General features: G+C 37.8%; 1 protein-coding gene across 11 annotated transcripts in view; it reads right to left on the bottom strand.

Annotated features, from left to right (window-relative positions):
- The window catches only part of WASHC3 (WASH complex subunit 3), a 128,742-nt gene that overhangs the window by 65,820 nt on the left and 39,644 nt on the right, over positions 1-23,278 (bottom strand). For 4 of the 11 annotated variants that reach the window (XM_082739146.1, XM_082739140.1, XM_082739144.1 and 1 more), the window contains exon 7: positions 8,808-9,059. The exons of 3 other annotated variants lie outside the window; for them this stretch is intronic. In XM_082739146.1, the coding sequence (XP_082595272.1) occupies positions 8,975-9,059 (85 nt within the window). In that variant the 3' untranslated portion in view covers positions 8,808-8,974. Of the gene's footprint in view, positions 1-8,807; positions 9,060-23,278 lie in introns of those variants that run through there. 4 more of the 11 variants (XM_082739148.1, XM_082739147.1, XM_082739145.1 and 1 more) reach the window with 1 other exon arrangement.

The raw sequence follows: 23,278 nt of genomic DNA, 5'->3' as shown, positions 1-23,278 counted from the left end.
TTGTTATTCATCTTCCTAAGGAGAAAGGTAAAAGCAAAAGTTTTTGAAAAGATACTTTGGCACCATTGCAAGAGCAATGTTACAAAGTAACAATGTTACAAATTAACATAGTCCTGTACAAAATTGTGAGAATTTAAGTTTTTCATGGATCCTGGAAATTAAGCTTGTTTTTGTGAAGAACTTGATCAGAACAAAACAGTTTCACTGAATGTTATGTTGTCTGGGCACTCTTTAAGAGCACACGGACATAATTTATTCTCTAACAGGAGCCATGCTCTGGTTCAGATATAAAACTTTCACAGAAAAACTCTGCAGGGTATGTGTAAAAGGAAACATTTAAAAATTGTATTGTAATTACAACAGACTATAAAAATACAGATTTAGTCATTGTTTATCCTTTGCTCATTCTTGGAAGATTTTAAAAAAACTAAAATTTGTAATGAAAAATTTCTGGAAATCTTGTGTGGCTTACCATCCAATTTTCTTTATATCCAAGACAAAAATTATAGATTTTAAATAAAGGTAAGTTCAGGTCAACATGTTCCTTTGAAGCAGCTCTGTCTGTAGTGGAAGCTTCTGGTAGTGCCCTACAATGCACCCCCCTCCCCGTCCCACCTTGGATGTTAGCCACAGCTGTAGTGGATTTCTATATTCAATCTCAGACTCACCTTTTGGTGATAGCAACTCACCTCCAATGAATGTCCCATTTCTCCACTTTCTGACAAAGTGTCCTTTCCAAGGCCATGGAGCCACCAAGGTGCATAGGCAATTATATCCCAGAAATGTAGAGGAGTAAAGCCCTCAATCAATGGGTCCAGGGTTAGTGGACAGATGATCTGGCCTCTAGTCAGTCCTTCTGGTGGACAATTCTGGGAAAAACCTGTTCATTTTTGTTTTGTTTGTACTTTATTTTTTATTTGTTTTATAAGATAAAAACTATTTTGTTTAATATAAAAGAATACATTTTGATTGTAGAAAGTGTTTGAGAATAGATTTCCTAAAACATCCTTCTCAGAAAAAAAAAAATTTCATCAAAGATATAGAAGATCTGAACTAATTTTTTATGCACCTGTTCATTTCTAAGGAGATGGTAGTCTTGGAATCAATTCCCAAGCACTCACAGTAGAAATCTTTGTAATATATCCTTGTATCATATTTTCTTCCCTGTGTCATTTTTCCTGATCTCTCATTCCTGCCTCCTGGGATTAATTCACAAATAAACTTCTTGTGCCTGAGTGTGTGTCTTGAGATCTGTTTTTAGGAGGAATACAACATAGGACTTTGGTATGATAGTGGAAAGGAGATCCTTAGGATAGGTTTCCAGAACTTGGTCCCCTCTCCTATTGTAAGAATAAACAGGATGATGGAAATCTCTGGTGTACATTACAACTCATAAGAATCTCACCTATGATGGAATGGGACAAGAAGCCATGAGTTATCCACTCGCTCTGTCACTAGAATGGTTTGGGGGCAAAGAATTGTGGAATTGACTAGTATTTGTTAATTGTCTGGGGAACCTAGAAAAAAAGAAGTAAAAGACTCAAATCTACCAACTGTCTTCTAAGGCACACTGAAAGCCAAAAGGCCACTTCTGCAGTCTTTAAAGAGACCTTTTATCTCCTTAGCTGTAGGAGAGCTGTGGTGAAACTCAGGCCCAGAGTTTAAGGATGGCAGACCTGCAAAGGAGATGATATATGCAGCCTCTTCAAGTCTGCTTTGTTAAAGTCACAGTCCTGATACCGAAGGAGGGGGACGGACTTGAGATGAAAAAATATGGGTGGATGTGCTTGAGCAGCTTGAACATCATGCCAGCCAAAGCAGTCTTTTCTCCTTTACTTGAGGAGAGCAGCCTTGCCTTACCTGGAGGCCATTCAGTGTTGGCTTGAAATGGATGCCTTCCATGTACAATAACCCCCTACCACCTCAGGATTTAATTAACTTCCCCATTGCCTTGAGAATAATGTCAAGTTTCAGCTGAGAGAGAAAACATAGTCCTTGATCTGGGAAGAAAGAGCCTATTTACTGAAAGAATTTTAGGAACTGGCTAACAAGCACTGGAAGAAATCTGGAGAACATGTGTGGGAAGAGATCCTGAACGTGTCGCACCGGAGTGAGCAGAATATAAGGCTGGATAGAGGAGAGTTTATTGACATGAGAGCACTCTCTCATGACTCCAGAGCAACACCCTGGCAATGGAGCTGGTGCTAATAGGCTGTTGGGATAACTTCATGAAATTTGGTCAGGATGGTCTACAGTAAGTGAAATGGAGATGCTGAAATTGCCCGTAAAGTACTGAGGAACAGCTCCGTGGCTGAGGGGTGGGAATGTTAGAATGGATTTATTTCTTGTGTTGAGAGAGACAACCCACTACTTTCCCAGAAGGATCTAGAGAATTCTCTTTACTAAGGAAATAAAGAATATCACTAATGAAGCTGGCACCAACATCTCTGAGAAAAGTCAGGGTAGCTACATTCTGTAGACCAGAATTCACAGGAGGGGATATGATGCCACAGAATTGGACACTTTAGTATTAACTGAGATGGTAGGATTCCATAATGGCAGGAAGCAGGTGGTGATATTCAACCATCAGTGGCAAAGTAGCAACAGGCCGAAGCGGCAATCTAGATTCCCTGGTAAGCAGGGATCTGTGTTGGTGACTAATATACCATGGTGTACCTCATGCTCAAGGTAGAAGGTAGTAGACTAGAGTGTAGCTTTAATTGTAAAATCCCAAAAAAGCATGGACCGGTGAGAAGGCTGATGTCAGCTGCTATAAAAAAGTGTTTTCCTTTAATTATTATCTCATTATGTCCATCCATCGAAAAGGAGGCCAAAGCCCTTTAAAAATGCCACCTTGGGGCACCTGGGCAATTGGTTGGGTAGCTGACTCTTATTTCGGCTCAGGTCACAATCTTGAGGTTGTGGGATCAAGTCCCATGTCAGGCTCTGTACTCTGTGTAGAGTCTTTGCTTCTCCGTCTCCCTCTGCTCCTTGCTGCCTGCCCCCTCCCCAGTCTCTCTCATAAATAAATAAATAAAATTTTTTAAAAAAAGAAAAATGCTACCGTTTCCACTACAAGTATATATAAAAAGAAATTTCCTTACTCTTTCTCTAAAGAACCACAAGTTATTTGTCAAAGTCACTGTACAATGGATAAAGGGGAATACTTAAATCTTTTAAATGTTGGATAGAGGACCAAATTGACTTGATATCAAGTATCTGTCACCATCTTCCCTCAGTTAGAGTGGTGTTATGGACACCAGGTAACAAATAAAGTCTGGGCTCCAGTCCATCTTATAGTACTTTCAGTTGGATGAGGTAGGTCCCTGTGGCTATTTCCCTGGTTTCTGAGTACATACTTGGGATATTCTTAACAGCTTCATATCAATTCCCTGACCTATGAAATAAAATCCATTATGGTAGGGAGGATCAAGTAGAAATCCCTAAAACTATACCAGCCACCCAGCCAAGATAGTAAACCAGAAAAAATAATGCATTCTGAGTGGAATAGCAGAGATTAGTACCATCTTCAAACACTTAAAGGATGCAAGGATGATGCCTTATGCATTCACATGTATCACCCTGCTGAATCACAAGGACCACAGTAGAAGACAAAGGACTATCATAAACTTAACCAAGTGATCATGCTGATCATGACTCCTATGCCACATATGATACCTCTCCTGGAACTTATGAACACAGCCTCTGGCATGGTATATGACTGTTAACCTGGAAAACTTTTTTTCAATCATTAAGAACATTGAAAGTGTTTATATATACGTAGGAAGGATATCAATGTATTCTAACCTACTGCCATAGGGTTATGTAAATTCTCCTACTCTCTCACTAGGTAGTCTGCAGGAATTTTGTTCATCTGATATTCCACAAAACCTCATGCTGGTAACTTGTATTGGTAAATTAGGCTAAAGATTTAGTGAAGAGGAAATGGAAAGGACCCTTGGTGCCCTATAAGATAGAAGATACAAGACACAGGCTAGAAGATAGAAGATTCAGATCCTTGCAGATTTTAGGGGTCCAATGGTCCAAAGGATGCTGGGATATCCCCTCCAGGGTAAAGGACAAATTACTCAGCCATCAGAAAGGATGGATACCTACCATTTGCACTGACATGGATGGGACTGGAGGGTACTATGCTAAGAGAAGTAAGTCAAGCAGAGAAAGACCAATTATCATATGGTTTCACTCATAGGTGGAACATAAGGAATAGCGCAGAGGAACATAAGGGAAGGGAAGGAAAACTGAATTGGAAGAAATCAGAGAGGGAGACAAACCATGAGAGACTCTAGACTCCAGGAAACTGAGGGTTAAAGAAGGGAGGAGGGAGTGGGGACGGGGGTAACTGGATGATAGGTATTAAGGAGGGCATGGGCTGTGATGAGCACTGGGTGTGATACACAACTAATGAATCACTGAACACTACATTAAAAACTAATGATGTATTATATGTTGACTAACTGAACATAGACCAAAAAAAAAGGACAAGTTACTGAACTTGCACCCTCTACCATTAATTAATAAAGAGGTATAGCATGTTGGTGGCTTTGGCTTTTGAAAGTCGAATACTGCTCTCACCCATCTGTGGGGAGACTTGGAAGGCTGCTAGTTTCAAATAGAGTCCAGAGCAGAGAGGGCTGTGCTCCAGGTTCAGGCTGTGACATAAGCTGCCCTGCTGCTCAGCTGATTACATGACAGATTATCCATTGATACTACAGATACCCGAGGTAGGACACTGTGTATGATCTCTGGCAAGTTTTAATAGCACAGACCTTAAGTTCAGAGCAAAGTCATGCCTTCTCATTATTTGAAAAGCAACTCCTGGCATGCCTGTGGTATTCATCAGAAATTAAAAATCTGATGTCAAGTGATTAACTGGAGCTGCCAATCATGCAATCAGTACTATCAGATTCACCAAATCGTAAGGTCAGATAGTAGATAGTCACAGTAGTAATCTATCGTTCGATGGAAATGATGCATTTGGAACCAAGCCTGAGTTAGTCCAGAGGGCATGTGTAAATTGCATGGACAGGTAGCCTAGAGTCCCCCTACCATTTACCTCTCTTGCACAAATGCATCTCCTTTAACCTATTGCTAAGATCTCATGGGAAATTTCCTATGATCAGATGTATCAGTTATTTATTGCTACAGTAATGCCATAACATAATAAAAAAATCTTTATGAGAATCAACAATTAACATTTATCATTCATACATCTAAGGGCAGCTGGGAAAAGGCTAGACATATGCTCTAGTCTTGGCTGGGATTGCTCACATTTTAAGCTTGGCTGCAGGGTGACTGGAACAACTTAGCTCTGCTCCACATATTTTTCACTTTTCATCAGACTATCCCAGTCATATTCTTATGTCAGTGGCAGAGGTACAAGAGAAAGCAAGACCAATCATCCAAGTATTTTTCAAGCCTCTGCTTGGATCATATTTGCGGACATTCTATTGGTCCAAAGCAAAACCACATGGCTAAGTTCAGAATCAAAAGGTGAGGCAGAATGCTCCACCCAGAGTAGGAAGGCAATGAAAAATTATATGGGAAAAGGCATGGAGAGAGGGAGAGGTGAGGAACTGAAGCACTTTTTAAAAATATTAATATGCCAGGTGACAGAGAAGGAAAAAGTAGGCCTTGTTCATGGAGGGACCAGCTTGCTCTGTGGGTGTGAGCCAACAATGGCTGGCTTCTACACTATTGTCTCTCTCAGAGGAAGTGATAGAGATCAGTGGTGAGGGAAAAATCTTCCTGACGGACAGAGCTTCAAACAGTACACTTGGTCATCCGTGCTGACAAAGACGTGGCTTCAGTTAAGAATAAAAAACTGTTTTTGATTATGGAAAAATGTGCAGATTTTTGCATCATGGAATGTCAGTAAGAGAACATTCACATGAGAAAGTAGAGATCAGGCACACAGGATGATTCCAATAGATTTCAGTCCGTCTTTTCCGTAACCACTCCAGGCTTGCACAACAAACCTATGAATAGAGTATTCATGGTGACAGAATTGGAGGCTAGGCATGGGATGGGCCCAACAGCTTGGGTTTTTTCTCATTTAGGACGATCTAGTTACTACTACTATTGAAAAGTGATCTGTCACAAGCAAAGACCAATCATTTGGTACTATCCCTTTTCTGAAATCAACTAGCTACTTGGTAACAAGTTGTGTGCATTAATTTCCTTCCACCCCAGAGGAGGAAGTAATTCAGTCCATAGTAATCAATTTGTACTCTTAATATAGGCTTGCCCTCCTTTCCAGCAGTACCTCTGCCATCATATCTAAGATAGCAATCTTAGAATCTAGAATGCCTATTACCAACACAGTATCCTGCATTACGTTGCATTAGACCAAGGATCTATTTTATAGCAAATGAACATGAACGATTAGATCAATGAACCTACACATAGAGTATTATCCAGAAGCAGTTAATCTAGGATAACTATGGCCAGATTAGGCATCAGCTCAGGTATAACATCCTGTAGGATTAAGGTATTATTTTCCAGGACATGATACATGCAGTATACCAATGAACAGTATATGATGCCATGTCCCCAAAGGCAAGGTGCAGGAACCAAGAGGATAGAAATAGGATTGGCTTTTCTTACCACCATTCCCAGTGAGCTACTTGTAAAATGTGTTTCCCATTCCTACTACCTTAAGCTTTGTTGGATTGGAGGTCCTGTATCCTGACAGGGTAAAGAGAAGCAGCTGGCACACTTCCACCAGGAGGCACTGTAAGGATTCCACAAAACTGAAGCTACAGCTGCCACCTGGTCCTGTTGGGCTGCTCATGTCTATGGGACAACAGGCAAGAAAGGGGAATTAATATGTTGGTTAACAAGAAAAGCTAGGAATGTGACTACAAAATGAAACAGTGAGGCTGTGCTGGAACTCAGGTGATTCACTGGGGGCATGTCTTGGTGCTTCCAAAGCTGGTGAGAACAGCAAACAAACAACTATGATAATCATAGACTTAAAAAGGGCAAAGTAATCAAGACCCTAGATCCCTGAAGGGATGAAGATCTGGTTCACTCTAGCAGTCAACCAAACTATACCAGTTGAATTTCTGGCAGAGAGCAAAGAAAACCTCAAATGGGGGGTGGAGGAGGGAGATAATGAATATATTTTGGCCTTGGGTTCAGTAATAACAGGAACTATAGCTTGTCTAATCTTTCTCGGTAGTCTTTTTATAGAATGTGGCTGAGCACCACCTTGAAGACTCGATGATGGAGTGGATTTAACATGGGACTCAAGCAGTTCTGCACAGGCAAGAACTACTGAGCAACACCTCTTTGGCCCAACATCACATCCTCTTACCACTTCTGCTATCAGCCACAACTGTACTTCACAGTTCTGAGCTCAGACTTGTTCCTTTTTTTGCTAGTGAAATTCCACCACAAGTGTGAGCCATACATCTTTCTCTTTTCTGTTCCAAGTCCTTTTTTTTTTTTTTTTTAAATATTTTATTTGTTTATTTGACAGCTAGAGAGAGAGCACAAGTAAGCAGAGTGGCAGGGAGATGAGGAGAGAGAGAAGCAGGCTCTCTGCTGAGAGCCTGATGCGGGGCTCGATCCCAGGACCCTGGAATCATGACCCGAGCTGAAGGCAGCCGCTTAACCAACTGAGCCACCCGGGCACCCCTCCAAGTCCTTTTTTAATGTTGGGAAAGCCCACCTTCCCACACAAAAGTACAGCCCTGAAGTGTGGGGTTAGTCAATGCACCTGGAGGCAGCTTTCAACTAATGGGGGATGGAAACTGGTTAATAATTATCCTATCTATATTAGGTGGGCATTTATGGGAGGCATTTTAAAAGCTCCTCAGGTCTTAGAGCCCAAAATGGCAACTTTAATCATACACTTTTGTAAAGGTACTCTTCCTCTTGCTCTTTCTGTTCTCTTACTTCTGCATCCTGTAATTACTTCACAAATGACATACTTAAACCCAAGGCTTTTCTTAGGGTCTGCTTTCAGGTGGGCTAAACCATTAATCAAATGCATATGTATCTTTTCATGTAAGTACTTTAGAAATTTTCTGCACTGTGTAGTAGAGGTGAGGTGAGGAGAGCATTTTTAATTTTTTTTTTTTTTCCTGTTTAGGCAATAAAAGAGTTGATCACATGATGCTTACTCACTCTGAAACACATTGAAACTACCTTTAATTCAATTTCTACCTGATAATATTCTAAGAATATCTGACACTTTAATAGTATAGGAACTAACGGACAAGTGAAGAAAAGCTCTACATGCTAATAAATATGACCAATAAATTCCAAATTCATACTTTCTATGACATATAAGGTTCAAGTTGTCACAGAAAATTTAAATCTGGTATTAGTCTCTGTCAAAAACTTCCTTAGCCACTCTTACAATACAAACGCACATAATACTTTTCATGTTAAAACAGTCACAGAAGTTGAATAACTTACTTAGTCAAATTCACCTTTTTTGTAGTCGATTTTTTAAATTTTAATGTATTTTATTTTTATTTTATTTTTTTAATTGCAACTTTTATTTTATTTTATTTTTATTCTACTTTTTTTTTTAAATTTTTTATTTTTTGTAAACACATATTTTTATCCCCTGGGGTACAGGTCTGTGAATCACCAGGTTTACACATTTCACAGCAACACCGAATCTATTTTTGATTGGCAACTCACACTGGGTTCATTTTCAATGCTCACCGCATCCCCGAAATAGCCCATCTTAGCATTCCTAGCACTAATAGGACTTTATTTAAGTTATTCTATTTTTCAGTCACAGCCCTGTGTTTTGGTAACAAGACATAATGCCAGGTTATAAATTCTTTATTTATTTATTTAAACATAGAGGAAGTTTGGTGGTGGATATATGGTCATTTGATGTTTTTATGACTAAAAGTTCAAGGTCAGGTTCTCTTTCTTATAGAATGTAAATGTATACCTACACATGTATATGTAACTGTTATCAAAATTAAGCTTAGTCACTAAAAGAAGATTCACTGTCTGAACTTTCTTCTGTAATTTTTTCACCTTCACCATCAGGCACTGGAGCATCTGGCCTTCTGAAAGAGAAGGGAACAATTTTTGAAGGTTTTACCAGTTGAAAAATGAGTTTGCTACCTGTAAATTTGGTTCATTGCTGCTAGAATATTGCTGCTAATAAATCTGCCAAGTCTGTGTCCTTAACCGAGAGAGTCCCCTGCTCTCCACAGCATGCTTCTCTTTGGCTTCTCCAGCACTGTTTTCTCTTGCCAGTCCTTACAAAACATACTACTTCAGCACTTTCTGCTTCTCATTTCCAGGGAGACCCAATTACAGATAGAAATGCGATGTGGAGAGGCAGGCATGCCCAGTGCTACATCTCTGTGGCCTCTAAGAGTACAGGAGGTACAGAGAAAGGAAAGCTAGAAATGGGAAGAAAAGAAAATCTTCATGTTCCAGGAAAGCTGCAGAAAGGAATTTAAAAATGGAAGAGAGTGAAAAGAATGGCTATTAAGAAACACAAACAATATGGAAATTTTGCAGGGTAGAAGAGAGCCTGGTAAAAGAAGTTTCTTAGTGTTTGTTGAATATTTTCACTTATACTTTATCTTCATCGAATGAATATAAAAAGTATGAGTTGGTAAAAATGTCTCAAAGGTTCCCTAGGCACAACAAGGAGATATGAGAATGATTAAACTCCAACTTTGCAGGGATAGATTATAATAAATCAAATGAAATTTTAATGGTGTTATCAAAATAGTCAACTAGATAGGCTCTATAGTGTTTGTTAGTAAATCATCTAATCAATATGCTAATACTATCATTAAGCAAGTAAAGTATACTTCTGGGGAAATTAAGAGGGAAAGGAAAAATGATATAGCTGTTCTATCTTAATAACCGAAAATTACCAGACTCTGATTTTTACTCAAGAATTAGGAAGGGGAGGTGAACCATGAGAGACTATGGACTCTGAAAAACAATCTGAGGGTTTTGAAGGGGCGAGGGGTGGGAGGTTGGGGGAACCAGGTGGTGGGTATTATAGCAGGCACGGACTGCATGGAGCACTGCATGGGTGTGGTGCAAAAACAATGAATACTGTTACGCTGAAAAGAAATTTTTTAAAAAATGTAATTAAAAAAAAGAATTAGGACACCAACCAATAAAACTCTTCTTTGCCACAAATATAATTACTATTACTCAAAATAAAAAATGTACAATCTACAATATTTATATTAGTTATTAAAAATTATGGCTGATTTTTGGCTTATGTTTTTTAATATTATACCTGTCAAGCTACAAAACAGAAATGCTGGCATTCCTCCCAGCAATGGATCAAACATAAACCCATTCGCTTTGCTGTACAATTTAAGATTAGGACTTAGAGGGAGTCACATGTACTCAATACAGTAAACTTTAAAGCTGGAAACAGCATGTCTAAGTTTTGACTGATATTCCATCTGCCTAAAATACTAACACAAGACCACAGTCTTCAATGCTTTCCATAGAAACAAGAAATCTAGGAGTAGTGGGCATGAATACCAGACATATTTTCCAAATAAATTTCTCTTTGCTATACAGGTGATTTCTGTGTTTACTTTGCTAAAAAGGAAAAAAATCACCAGAGGTAATTATTTAAGTACTACATCAAATTATATCTATGGCAGCTCAAACAAATAAAACAATGTATATAATATCTCCAAAATAAATGATACTTAAGGCCAAAAGCAGCTTAAGCCTAGGAGGAGCTGAAATAATACACTTAATTTATGTGTGTAGCCATTTTTTAATACATGTGATCATCACAGCTAAAGAGTATAGTGGTTAAGAACACAGATTCTGTAGTCAGACTGCTTGGATTCAATCCCAGTCTTGTTACATATTTGCGCAGCTTTGGGGAAGCTAGGTGACCACTCTGGATCCAACTAATTGACTGGATTGTTATAATGATTAAAGTGAATTATTATATATAAAGTGTATCAAATAATATTTGGCACATAGTAATATATTAAATAAATGCTATCTTGTATCATCATCATCATCACCATCATGATTATCATCATCACATACCCACCATTTTGCCAGGAACTGTGTTACATGCTGGAGATACAAAAATGAATGAAAAATCTTCCTGCCCTGAAGAAGCTGATATTTTAGGGGGATATTTCAGAGGGAGACAGAAAAGCAAATTACTATTATATAGTGTGATATACATGAATACAGATGTAGCAACTATGCTTACGTGAAAAGAAAAAAGTAACTCGCTTTATGAGGTTTGGTCAAAAAAGATTCCAGAGAAGTGGAGATATTTGTGAAGGGTATTAGGATATGAGTAGGAGTTCCCCAGAAACAGAAAAGATGGGAATAAGTGGGGATGAGAGGGTTCTGAATAAAGAAAAAAAAAAGAGAATTCATGTTGCATTTGGGAACTTTAAGTCATTTGGGAGCCACAATATAAGGTAATTTTTTGTTAAAATTCGGTGACATTAGACCATTTGGCAGGAGCAATAGGTATGAGAATTTCCTTCCTTTTTAAGGATGAATAATATTCCTTTGTATGCACATACTACATTTTGTTTATCCATTCACCTCTGGGTGGGCATTTGGGTTGCTTCCACCTCTGGCCTACTATGAATAATGCTACTTGAACCTGGTATACAAGTACATGCTTGAGTCCGTGCTTTCATTTCTTTTGGGTATATACCCAGAAGTGGAATTGCTCTACCATACAATAATTCTATGCTTAATTTCTTGAGGAACTGCAATATTGTTTTCCATAGTAGCTGTATTATTTTACATTCCCACCAACAGGGCACGAGGGCTCCATTTTCTTTGTATCTTTGCCAATACTTGTTATTGTTTGTCTTCATTCATTTAAAAATAAATTTTAGGCTACTTTGATTTGGAATTGCTAGAAAGACAAAAGAAAAAGCACATACTTGTCCTCTTTGGATATAGAAAAGAGAAAAATTTCAAGATATCAGAATCAAAGAGGTCATGTATATGAAAATATTTTATAAGTTAAAAAACTTTATAGAAAAGTTCATAATAAAGCTTAAAACAATACCATCATTTCCAGACTGGATAATCATATACAGGGGGACAAAATTTTGGCTTTTTATGTTATGATCAGAATGCTCTTGCTTGATCCTGTATATATGGACCTGTTTTTCATGCAAAGAAGTTTTTTAAAAAGATTTTTTTTCCATTTATTTGAGAGAGAGAGTGCGAGCAAGAGAGCATGAGAAATGGGTGGGGTCAGAGGGAGAGGTAGAAGCAGACTCCCTGTTGATCGGGGAGCCCCAACATGGGGCTCAATCCCAGGAACCTGCAATCATGACCTGAGATAGAGTTGTTTAAGCAACTGAGCCACCCAGGTGACCTCATGCAAAAAAGTTTTAAAGATATGTCTGAAAAAGTTGCTATCTTAAAGTCCTGGGCTAAAGTTTAGTTTCTCAAAATTCAATGGATTCATTATTAAAATGTGAATATGAGGACTTTGTAACAGTTTCTCAGTGTCCTAAATATATGAGTATCACTAAAAAAGAGTTAATCAGCAAAATGTAGAAACACATATAAAGTCAGAGTACAAGGTGCTTGGGTGGCTCAGTCATTAAGGGTTTGCTTTCAGCTCAGGTCATGATCCCAGGGTCCTGGGATGAAGCCCCACATCAGGCTCGCTGCTCAGCAAGAAGCCTACTTCTCCCCAACCCTCTCCCCCTGCTTGTGTCCCTCTCTCGCTGTGTCTCTGTCAAATAAATAAATAAAATCTTTTAAAAATAAATTTAAAAAGTCAGAGTACATTCACAATGTATCATGTATATTTTTTAAAAATCTCAATCTTTAGTGGTTACACAATAAAAACCACTATTTTGGCATCTACATTTTAATAATCATACTTATATAATTTGTGGCACCAAGATTATCCACAAAAGTCTTTTTAAAAAAAGATTTTATTTATATGTTTGACACAGAGCGTGCACAAACAAGGGGAGCGGCAGGCAGAGGGAGAGGGAGAAGCAGGCTCCCTGTTGAGCAGGGAGCCTGATGTGAGGCTAGATCCCAGAACCCGGGATCATGACCTGAGCCTAAGGCAGCGGCTTAACCAAATGAGCCACCCAGGTGCTCCATAGAAAAGTCTTAATAAAAGCAAAATTTTTAAAACTTTAACTTCAAACTCATTTCTTAGTCTAACTATCTTTTAAAATAAGTATTTCAACTCACTTATTAAAGTTACTAAGGCTGACTTCAACAAAAAATGAGCCAAAATTCAGAAAGGAAAGGAGAAGGAAGAACTAAATATATACCAATCATTACACAGATGCTGTGTGCTTGTTCTTTTTGATACTCACCTTTCTCCCATTTATGTGAATCAAATAAGGATGTCAACCACAATTCCTGCTGCCCCCATTCTTTCCCTGTACCCTTCCTTGTTTCAGTCACATAATCTGGGATTGGCCAGTCAGTAAGCATTTCTTGCCCTGGGAAGAGAGACTGATTCAAGGGAGGGCACATGACCCAATCAGGGCTAATCAGAATGATTCCCTAAAAATGAGCTATGATATTCCACACTTGATGTTATCCAATTAGCAAATCTAACAATATTAAAGCCTTCATAAGTGCTAATTCCTTGGCTTCAAGGAGCAAGATCAATTACATGGGAGAGAAGTGAATTATTATGCCAAGGAGTAAAGTTGGAATGAGGTGCTAGGAAAGTGAGAACACCAACCAGCCAGACAACAAGCACAGATGACAATAAACTCCTAGATCCTGTCCTACTTAGACTTTTTAGCTATGTGAATCAGTAACTTCCCTTTCTGAGCTAGTTTGAGTTGGTTTCTGTGATTCTGAACATGAAAAGAGGCATAAACTACAAATATCATTGGTTTGTTTTCATTAAAGAGATATTTGTATTTGTGTTTAAAACCGCAGTCACTTTAGAAAAGGACATAAAAAACATATATAAACATACTTTGGAAAAACATTTATTTATGTAGTTTAAAAATATTTTTCATTTTCTTTAATTTAATGGTTTTAACATTAAATTTAAGGCACATTAAGTGACAAAAGCATTGTTAGTAAAAATATTGCTGAGTACATTATGGGGAGAGAGTACAGTAGTTATCATCACTTGAAAAGTTACACTTTTCAATATTGACTACAGCGCACATAAATTTATAATGTCACACGATCCTGTTGTCAATTGTCAAAACACTGATCCTGTTCTGTCATAGCTCTAAGCAAGGGCAACACGTGGTCTTACAAGAAACAGTAAAACACTAAATTCCTGAGCCAAGACTGTACTGACTATAAAAAAAAAAAAAGACTTCTGGGGTGGTTATAAAAATGACAATTTAGACTTTGATACTATAGTAACTAGTAAGACTTATTTCAGCATTACATTTATTCAAACTAATGCACTTTGGTCTTTTCCCTTCTGAATGCTCATCAACACAGGTATATCCTGTCCTTTGTTGTGTTACACAGCAAACAATGTCATACCTAATACTATATATTAGAAGGAAAGAAAGAAAGAAAGATTGATTGATCTCTCAGAAAATACTGGTTTTTGCTATTTATCTTGGGGTCCTTTACTTCCCAGCTGCTCCCTTATCTTTTGCTCACTAGTCATTGGCAGACCACAATGCTTTTTAATACCATCTCTTTAATATTTCTATTATTTCTCTCTCTTGTGATCAAAGTCTCCAGCTCTGGACCAATAATTTGATATATTTTTTTTCTGTCCTGTGCTTAGCCAGTCTGCCAGCCAGTGGTTGAGAAGTGGCAATCCCATTGAATGGGACTCCAGCTCAGTAAAAATTTAAAAAGGGAAGCAGAAAAACTATCTTTGGAATCGTTCAGTTAGTAAATTGAAGTCTATCTTATCCCCAACCAGCCAAAGCCCAAACTTTAATCCATTATGCTGTTGAATAGCAGGAGGTAGACAAAAATGACTGGCAGATAAGGAATTCCTTTAGAGGGTGGGACATCCCTTCAATATAATTAACAGAAAGTTTTCTTGGTTTCTAGTATCCTTTTGGTTACTACTAATAAACCCCATCTTATGAAAATGATAAGTAGGCTGAGGTGGTTACTTTTATTTCTGGCAACCATAACTGTGATCATTCCATAGTCTGCGAGGAAGGTATGAATGTCTTTTGAATAAATATCCTCAGAACAAATGCCAACTGAGCTGGTTCAGTTCAAAGTCTGCACAATAGCTTGACTCAATTACATGCTTTCATCAGCCAAATCAATATACTACACCCACTTAAATCAATGGATACATCATCCAAACAGAAAATTTATAAGGAACCATTAGCCTTAAATGACACATTAGGCCAGATGGACTTAATTGATATAAAGAACACTCCATCCAAAAGCAGCAGAATATCCATGCTTCTCAAGTGTACATGAATAGTTCACATAGCAGGGCATAAAAATAATCTCAATAAATTCAAGAAGACTGAAATCTTATCAAGCATCATCTCCACTCACAATAGTATGAAAGTAGAATCACTTACAAAAATTACTGGAAAAACTATAAAAATGTAGAGATTAACAACATGCTACTGAACAACCCAGACACAAAAGAAAACAGAAATATGACACACCAAAATCTATAGGATGTAGCAAAACCAATTTGAAGAGGGATGATCATAGCAATACAGGCCTACCACAAGAAAAAAACGTAACAAAAATCTCAAATAAACCATCTACCTTCTCACCTAAAAGAACTAAAAAAAAAAAAAAAAAAAAAAAAAGCAGAAGTGAAACTCAAAGTCAGTAGAAGGAAGGAAATATTAAAGATCAGAATGGAACTAAAACTGGAACTAACTGACAATAGAAAAGATCAATGAAATTAAGAGCTGGTTCTCTGAAAAGATAAGTAATTTACAAGACTTGAGCTAGACTAACAAAGAGACCGGGCTCTAACAGAATCAGAAAGGGAAGACGAAAAGTTACAACTGACATCACAAAAATAGAAAGGATCATAAGACACTACTATGAAAAATTACCAAAAAATTGGACAACCTAGAAGAAATGAATAAATTCCCAGAAATATGCAATCTTCCAAGACTGAAGAAATAGAAAATCTAAATAAACCAATTACTAGAAAGAAGACTGAATTAGTAATCAAAACTTCCCAACAAATTCCAGGACTAGACAGCTTTACTCATGGTTACTTCTACCAAACATCCAAAGATTTAACACCTATCCTTCTCAAACTCTTAAAAAAAAAAAAAAAAAAAAGAAAGAAACTCTTAAAAAAAAAATCTGAAGAGGAGGGAATGCTTCCAAACTTATTTTAGGAGGCTGGCATTACCCTAATATCAAAAGCAAACAAGGACACCACACACACATGCAGACATACATACATTACAGGCTAACATGCCCTGATGAAAACAGATGCAAAGATCGTCAACAAAATATTAATACACTGAATTCAATAATACATCAAAAGGATCATGATCAGGGATCATGATGACCAGGGATGCAAGAATGGTTCAAGATCCACAAATAAATCAACGTGATAGGCCACACTAACAAAATGAAGGACAAAAATCATACAATCATCTCAATAAATGCATAAAAAGCATGTGGCAAAAATTAACAACCACTTATGATAAAAACTATGAACAAAGTAGGTACAGATGGAACACATGTCACCATAATAAGGGCGATATATAACAAATCCACAGCTAACTTCAGTCAATACTGAAAACCTGAAAGCTCTTCCTCTAAAATTAGGAACAAGACAAGGATACCCACTATCCTCACTTTTATTCAACATAGTATTGAAAGTCTAGCCACAACAATTAGGCCAGAAAAAAAAAAAAATAGAAGGCATCAAACTGTAAAGAAACTGATGAGCACTAGGTGTTATATGTCGGGAGCCAGTACAGGAGGCCTACTATAAGAGCTGTAAGGGACTGAATATGATTGGCTGTTCATTTAGGTCCACTCACGCGGGAGGTGCATGAGCACTGCATTCTGATTGGTTAACACTGCCTGCATAAACACCCATGCGCCCGGGGTTAGAGGAGAAGGAAGAAAAAAGTGATTAATAAAAAAGGTTCGCCACTATCTGAGTCTCCGAGTCGTTCTTGCTGGCGAGAGCGACAGTTATACTTAACTAATGAATCACTGAACACTACATCAAAAACTAATTATGTACTATAGAGTGGCTACCTGAACATAGTAATAAAAAAAAGGTCACTATTTGCAGATAATATGATACTATACATAGAAAACTCAAACAATAGCACCAAAAAAAACCTGTTAGAACTAATAAATGAATTCAGTAAAGTAGTAGGATACAAAATCAACATATGGCAATTTGTGGTGTTTCTGTAATCTAATAATAAATTATCAGAAAGAGAAACTAGGAAAACAATCCTATTCAAAACTTTATCAAAAAGAATAAAATATCTAGAAATAACTTTAAAGAAGTGAAACTTTTAAGGAGGTGAAAGACCTGTATACTGAAAGCTGTAAGATACTGATTAAAAAAAATTGAAGAAGACACAAATAAATGGAAAGATATCCCATGCTCATGGATTGGAAGAACTAATATTATTAAAATGTCCATACTACCCAAAGCATTCTACAGATTCAATCCAATCCCTAACAAAATTCCAATGGCCTTTGAGAAAAAATAATTCTAAAATTTGTATGGAACCAAACCCTAACAGCTAAAGCAATCTTGAGAAAGAACAAAGCTAAAGATATCATGCTCCAATTTCAAACCATAGCACAAAGCTATAATAATAAAAACAGTATCACAGAGATTGAAGGGAGAGAACTGACAGCCCAGAACTAAACCCACATACATATATGGACAATCAATTTATGAGAGAGGAATGAAGACTATACAAAGGAGAAAAGATAGTCTCTTCAATAAATATGTTGAAAAAACTGGAAAACCACATGCAAAAGAATGAAATTAGGCCACTAGGTTATACCACAAAAAATTAACTCAAAGTGGCTTGAAGACTTGAATGTAAAACCTGAAGCCATACAATTCTCTGAAGGAAACATGCAATAAGTTGCTTGATATTGGTCTTAGTGATATTTTTATGGATCTGACTCCAAAAATAAGGAAAACAAAAGTAAAAATAAATAAATGGGATTACATCAAACTAAAAATCTCCTGCACAGCAAAAGAAATTATCATCAAAATGAAAAGGCAACCAACTGAATGGGAGAAGATTTTTGCAAATCATATATCCGACAAGGGATTAATACCTAAAATTCATAAAACCCAACAGCAAAATAACAAATAACCTGATTAAAAAATGGGTAATGGGAGCGCCTGGGTGGCTCAGTGGATTAAGCCGCTGCCTTCGGCTCAGGTCATGATCTCAGGGTCCTGGGATCGGGTCCCACATCGGGCTCTCTGCTCAGCAGGGAGCTTGCTTCCCTCTCTCTCTCTCTCTGGCTGCCTCTCTGTCTACTTGTGATTTCTCTCTGTCAAATAAATAAATCTTTAAAAAAAAAAAAGGGTAATGGATCTGAATAGACAGTTTCACAAAAAAGACATACCAATTGGTATACCACCAATTGGCCCTATTCATGGACCAATAGGTACATGAAAAGATCTTCAACATCACTAATTATCAGAGAAATGCAAATCAAAACCACAATGAGTTACCACCTCCCACTGGATAGAATGAGTATTACTGAAAGAAAAGAAATAACAAATGTTAGTTAGGATGTGGAGCAAAGGTAACCCTGATATACTCTTGGTGGGAATACAACTTGGTATAGCCACTGTGGAAAACAGTATGAAGATTCCTTAAAAAAATGGCCACGGTCGCCAAATTGTGGAAAGAACCAAGATGCCCTTAACAGACAAATGGATAAGGAAGATGTGGTCCATATACACTATGGAGTATTATGCCTCCATCAGAAAGGACGAATACCCAACTTTTGTAGCAACATGGACGGGACTGGAAGAGATTATGCTGAGTGAAATAAGTCATAGGCCAGCTATGGGGAAGAGATTCCTTAGGTACAGAGGAAGGTCTATCAGAACAATGTCAGACCTGTCCACAGAAACCTGGCAAGCCAGAAAGGGCTGGCAAGACATATTCAGGACACTAAATGAGAAGAACATGCAGCCAAGAATACTTTATCCAGCAAGGCTGACATTCAAAATGGATGGTAAGATAAAGAGCTTCCAAGACTGGCAAGGTTTAAAAGAGTATGTGACCACCAAGCCGGCATTACAAGAAATATTAAGGGAGGGTTCTGTTAAAGAAGAAAGAACCCAAGAGTGACACAGAACAGAAATTTACAGAGACCATCTATAGAAACAAGTACTTTACAGGCAACATGATGTCAAAACGTATCTTTCAATAATTACTCTTAATGTGAACAGCCTAAATGCTCCCATAAAATGACACAGGGTTGCAGAATGGATAAAACGAAAGGACTCGTCCATATGCCATCTACAAGAGACCCATTTGGAACTCTAAAGATACATCCAAACTGAAAGTGAAAGGATGAGAAGCATCTCTCATGCCAATGGACCTCAAAAGAAAGCTGGGGTAGTGAGTCTCATATCAGATAAATTAGATTTTAAACTAAAGACTGTAGTTAGAGATAAATAAGGACACTACATCATTCGTAAAGGGTCTATCCAACAAGAAGATCTAACAATTGTAAATACTTATGCCCCCAAAACGGGAGCAGTTAACTACATAAGACAACTGTTAATCAAGATAAAGAGTCATATTGATATGAATACATTAATAGTAGGGGATCTTAACATGCCACTCTCAGTATTAGATTACCCAAACAGAAAATCAATAAAGAAGCAAGAGCACTGAATGACACATTGGACCAGATGGACCTCATAGATATACATACAGAACATTCCACCCTAAAACGACAGAATACTCATTCTTCTCGAGCACACATGGAACTTTTTCCAGAATAGACTACACACTTGGTCACAAATCAGGGCTCAACCAATACTGAAAGACTGAGATGATTCCCTGCATATTCTCAGACCACAATGTTTTGTTTTTTTTAAAAATTAATTAATTTATTTTCAGAAAAACAGTATTCATTATTTTTTCACCACACCCAGTGCTCCATGCAATCGGTGCCCTCTATAATACCCACCACCTGGTACCCCAACCTCCCACCCCCCGCCACTTCAAACCCTCAGATTGTTTTTCAGAGTCCATAGTCTCTAGTGATTCACCTCCCCTTCCAATTTACCCCAACTCTCTTCTCCTCTCTAACACCCCTTGTCCTCCATGATATTTGTTATGCTCCACAAATAAGTGAAACCATATGATAATTGACTCTCTCTGCTTGACTTTATTTCACTCAGCATAATCTCTTCCAGTCCCGTCCATGTTGCTACAAAAGTTGGGTATTCGTCCTTTCTGATGGAGGCATAATACTCCATAGTGTATATGGACCACATCTTCCTTATCTATTCGTCCACTGAAGGGCATCTTGCTTCTTTCCATAGTTTGGCGACCGTGGCCATTGCTGCTATAAACATTGGGGTACAGATGGCCCTTCTTTTCACGACATCTGTATCTTTGAGGTAAATACCCAGGAGTGCAATGGCAGGGTCATAGGGAAGTTCTATTTTTAATTTCTTGAGGAATCTCCACACTGTTCTCCAAAGAGGCTGCATCAACTTGCATTCCCACCAACAGTGGAAGAGGGTTTCCCTTTCTCCACATCCTCTCCAACACATGTTGTTTCCTGTTTTGTTAATTTTGGCCATTCTAACTGGTGTAAGGTGATATCTCAATGTGGTTTTAATTTGAATCTCCCTAAGGGCTAATGATGATAAACATTTTTTCATGTGTCTGATAGCCATTTGTATGTCTTGATTGGAGAAGTGTCTGTTCATATCTTCTTCCCATTTTTTGATGTGTTTGCCTGTTTCGCGTGTGTTGAGTTTGAGGAGTTCATTATAGATCCTGGATATCAACCTTTTGTCTGTACTGTCATTTGCAAATATCTTCTCCCATTCCGTGGGTTGCCTCTTTGGTTTTTTGACTGTTTCCTTTGCTGTGCAGAAGCTTTTGATCTTGATGAAGTCCCAAAAGTTTATTTTCGCTTTTGTTTCCTTTGCCTTTGGAGACATATCTCGAAAGAAGTTGCTGTGGCTGATATCAAAGAGATTACTGCCTATGTTCTCCTCTAGGATTCCTGTCTCACGTTGAGGTCTTTTATCCATTTTGAGTTTATCTTTGTGTGCGGTGTAAGAGAATGGTGAAATAAAAGGTATCCAAATTGGTAATGAAGAAGTCAAACTCTCTCTCTTCACAGATGACATGATTCTTTATATGGAAAACCCAAAAGACTCCACCCCCAAACTACTAGAACTCATAGAGCAATTCAGCAACGTGGCAGGACACAAAGTCAATGTGTAGAAATCAGTGGCTTTCTTATACACTAACTATGAAAATACAGAAAGGGAAATTAGAGACTAGATTCCATTTACTATAGCACCAAGAACCATAAGATACTGGGAATAAACCTAACCAAAGAGGTAAAGGATTTGTACTAAAGGAACTACAGAACACTCATGAAAGAAATTGAAGAAGCCCCAAAAAGATGGAAGACCATTCCATGCTCTTGGATCGGAAGAATAAACATTGTTAAAATGTCTATACCGCCTAGAGCAATCTATACTTTTAATGCCATTCCGATCAAAATTCCACTGGTATTCTTCAAAGAGCTGGAGCAAATAATCCTAAAATTTGTATGGAATCAGAAGAGACCCCGAATCGCTAAGGAATTGTTGAAAAACAAAAATAAAGCTGGGGGCATCACGTTACCTGATTTCAAGCTTTATTACAAAGCTGTGATCACCAAGACAGCATGGTACTGGCATAAAAACAGACACATAGACCAGTGGAACAGAGTAGAGAGCCCAGATATGGACCCTCAACTCTATGGTCAATTAATCTTCGACAAAACAGGAAAAAATATACAGTGGAAAAAAGACAGTCTCTTCAATAAATGGTGCTGGGAAAACTGGACAGCTATATGTAGAAGACTGAAAGACCACAATGTTTTGAAACTGGAACTCGACCACAAGAAAAAGTATGCAAGGAATTCAAACACTTGGAAGCTAAAGACCACCCTGCTTAAGAATGTTTGGATCCACCAAGAAATCAAAGAAGAACTTAAACAATTCATGGAAACCAATGAGAGTGAAGACACATCAGTACCAAAACTATGGGATATGCAAAGATGGTCCTAAGGGGAAAATAAATAGCCATCCAAGCCTCCCTCAACAAAATAGAAAAATCCAGAATACACCAGGTTTCTTTACACCTTAAAGAACTGGAGAAGCAACAACAAATTAAGCCAAATTTCCCTTCCTACAAACAGGAAGGGAAATAATCAATATTAGAGCAGAGATCTATGAGATAGAAACTAGAGATAGAGTAAAACACATCAATGAAACTAGAAGCTAGTTTTTTGAAAGAATCAATAACATTGACAAACCACTGGCCAACTAATCCAAAAGAAAAGAGAGAACGCAAATTAATAAAATGAATAAAAAGGGAGAAATCATGACTAACACCAAGGAAATAGAAACAATCAACAGAAATTATTACCAACAGTTATATGCCAATAAGGTAAGCAGCCTAGACGAAATGGATGCACTCCTATAAACTTCCAAAACTGAATCAAGAAGAAATTGACAACCTGAGTAGACCAATACCTAGTAGCGAGACTGAAGAAATGATCAAAACCTCTTAAAAAACAAAAGCTGACGACCTGACAGATTCCCTGGAGAATTTTACCCAACATTCAAAGAAGAAATAATACCTATTATCCTGAAGCTGTTTCAAAAAGTAGAAACAGAAGGAAAACTGCCAGACTCGTTTTATGAAGCCAGCATTATCCAGATTCCCAAACCAGGCAAAGACCCCACCAAAAAGGAGAACCTCAGATCAATATCCCTGATGAATATGGATGTTAAGATTCTCAACAAGATCCTAGCTAACAGGATCCAACAGTACATTAAAAAGATTGTCCACCATGACCAGGTGGGGTTCATCCGTGGGATGCAAGGGTGGTTCAACATTCGCAAATCAATCAGTGTGATAGAACAAATCAATAAGAGAAGAGAGAAGAGCCACATGGTCCTCTCAATTGATGCAGAAAAAGCATTTGACAAGATACAGCATCCGTTCCTGACTAAAATGCTTCAAAGTATAGGGATAGAGGGAACATTCCTCAACTTCATAAAATATACCTATGAAAAACCCACAGCGATTATCATCCTCAATGGGAAAAAGCTGACAGC

The sequence above is a fragment of the Mustela nivalis genome (genome assembly GCF_964662115.1).
Source record: "Mustela nivalis genome assembly, chromosome: 7".
Classification (NCBI taxonomy): domain Eukaryota; kingdom Metazoa; phylum Chordata; class Mammalia; order Carnivora; family Mustelidae; genus Mustela; species Mustela nivalis.
The sequence above is the reverse complement of the archived record's forward strand: the minus strand, read 5'-3'. Positions and strand labels throughout refer to the sequence as shown.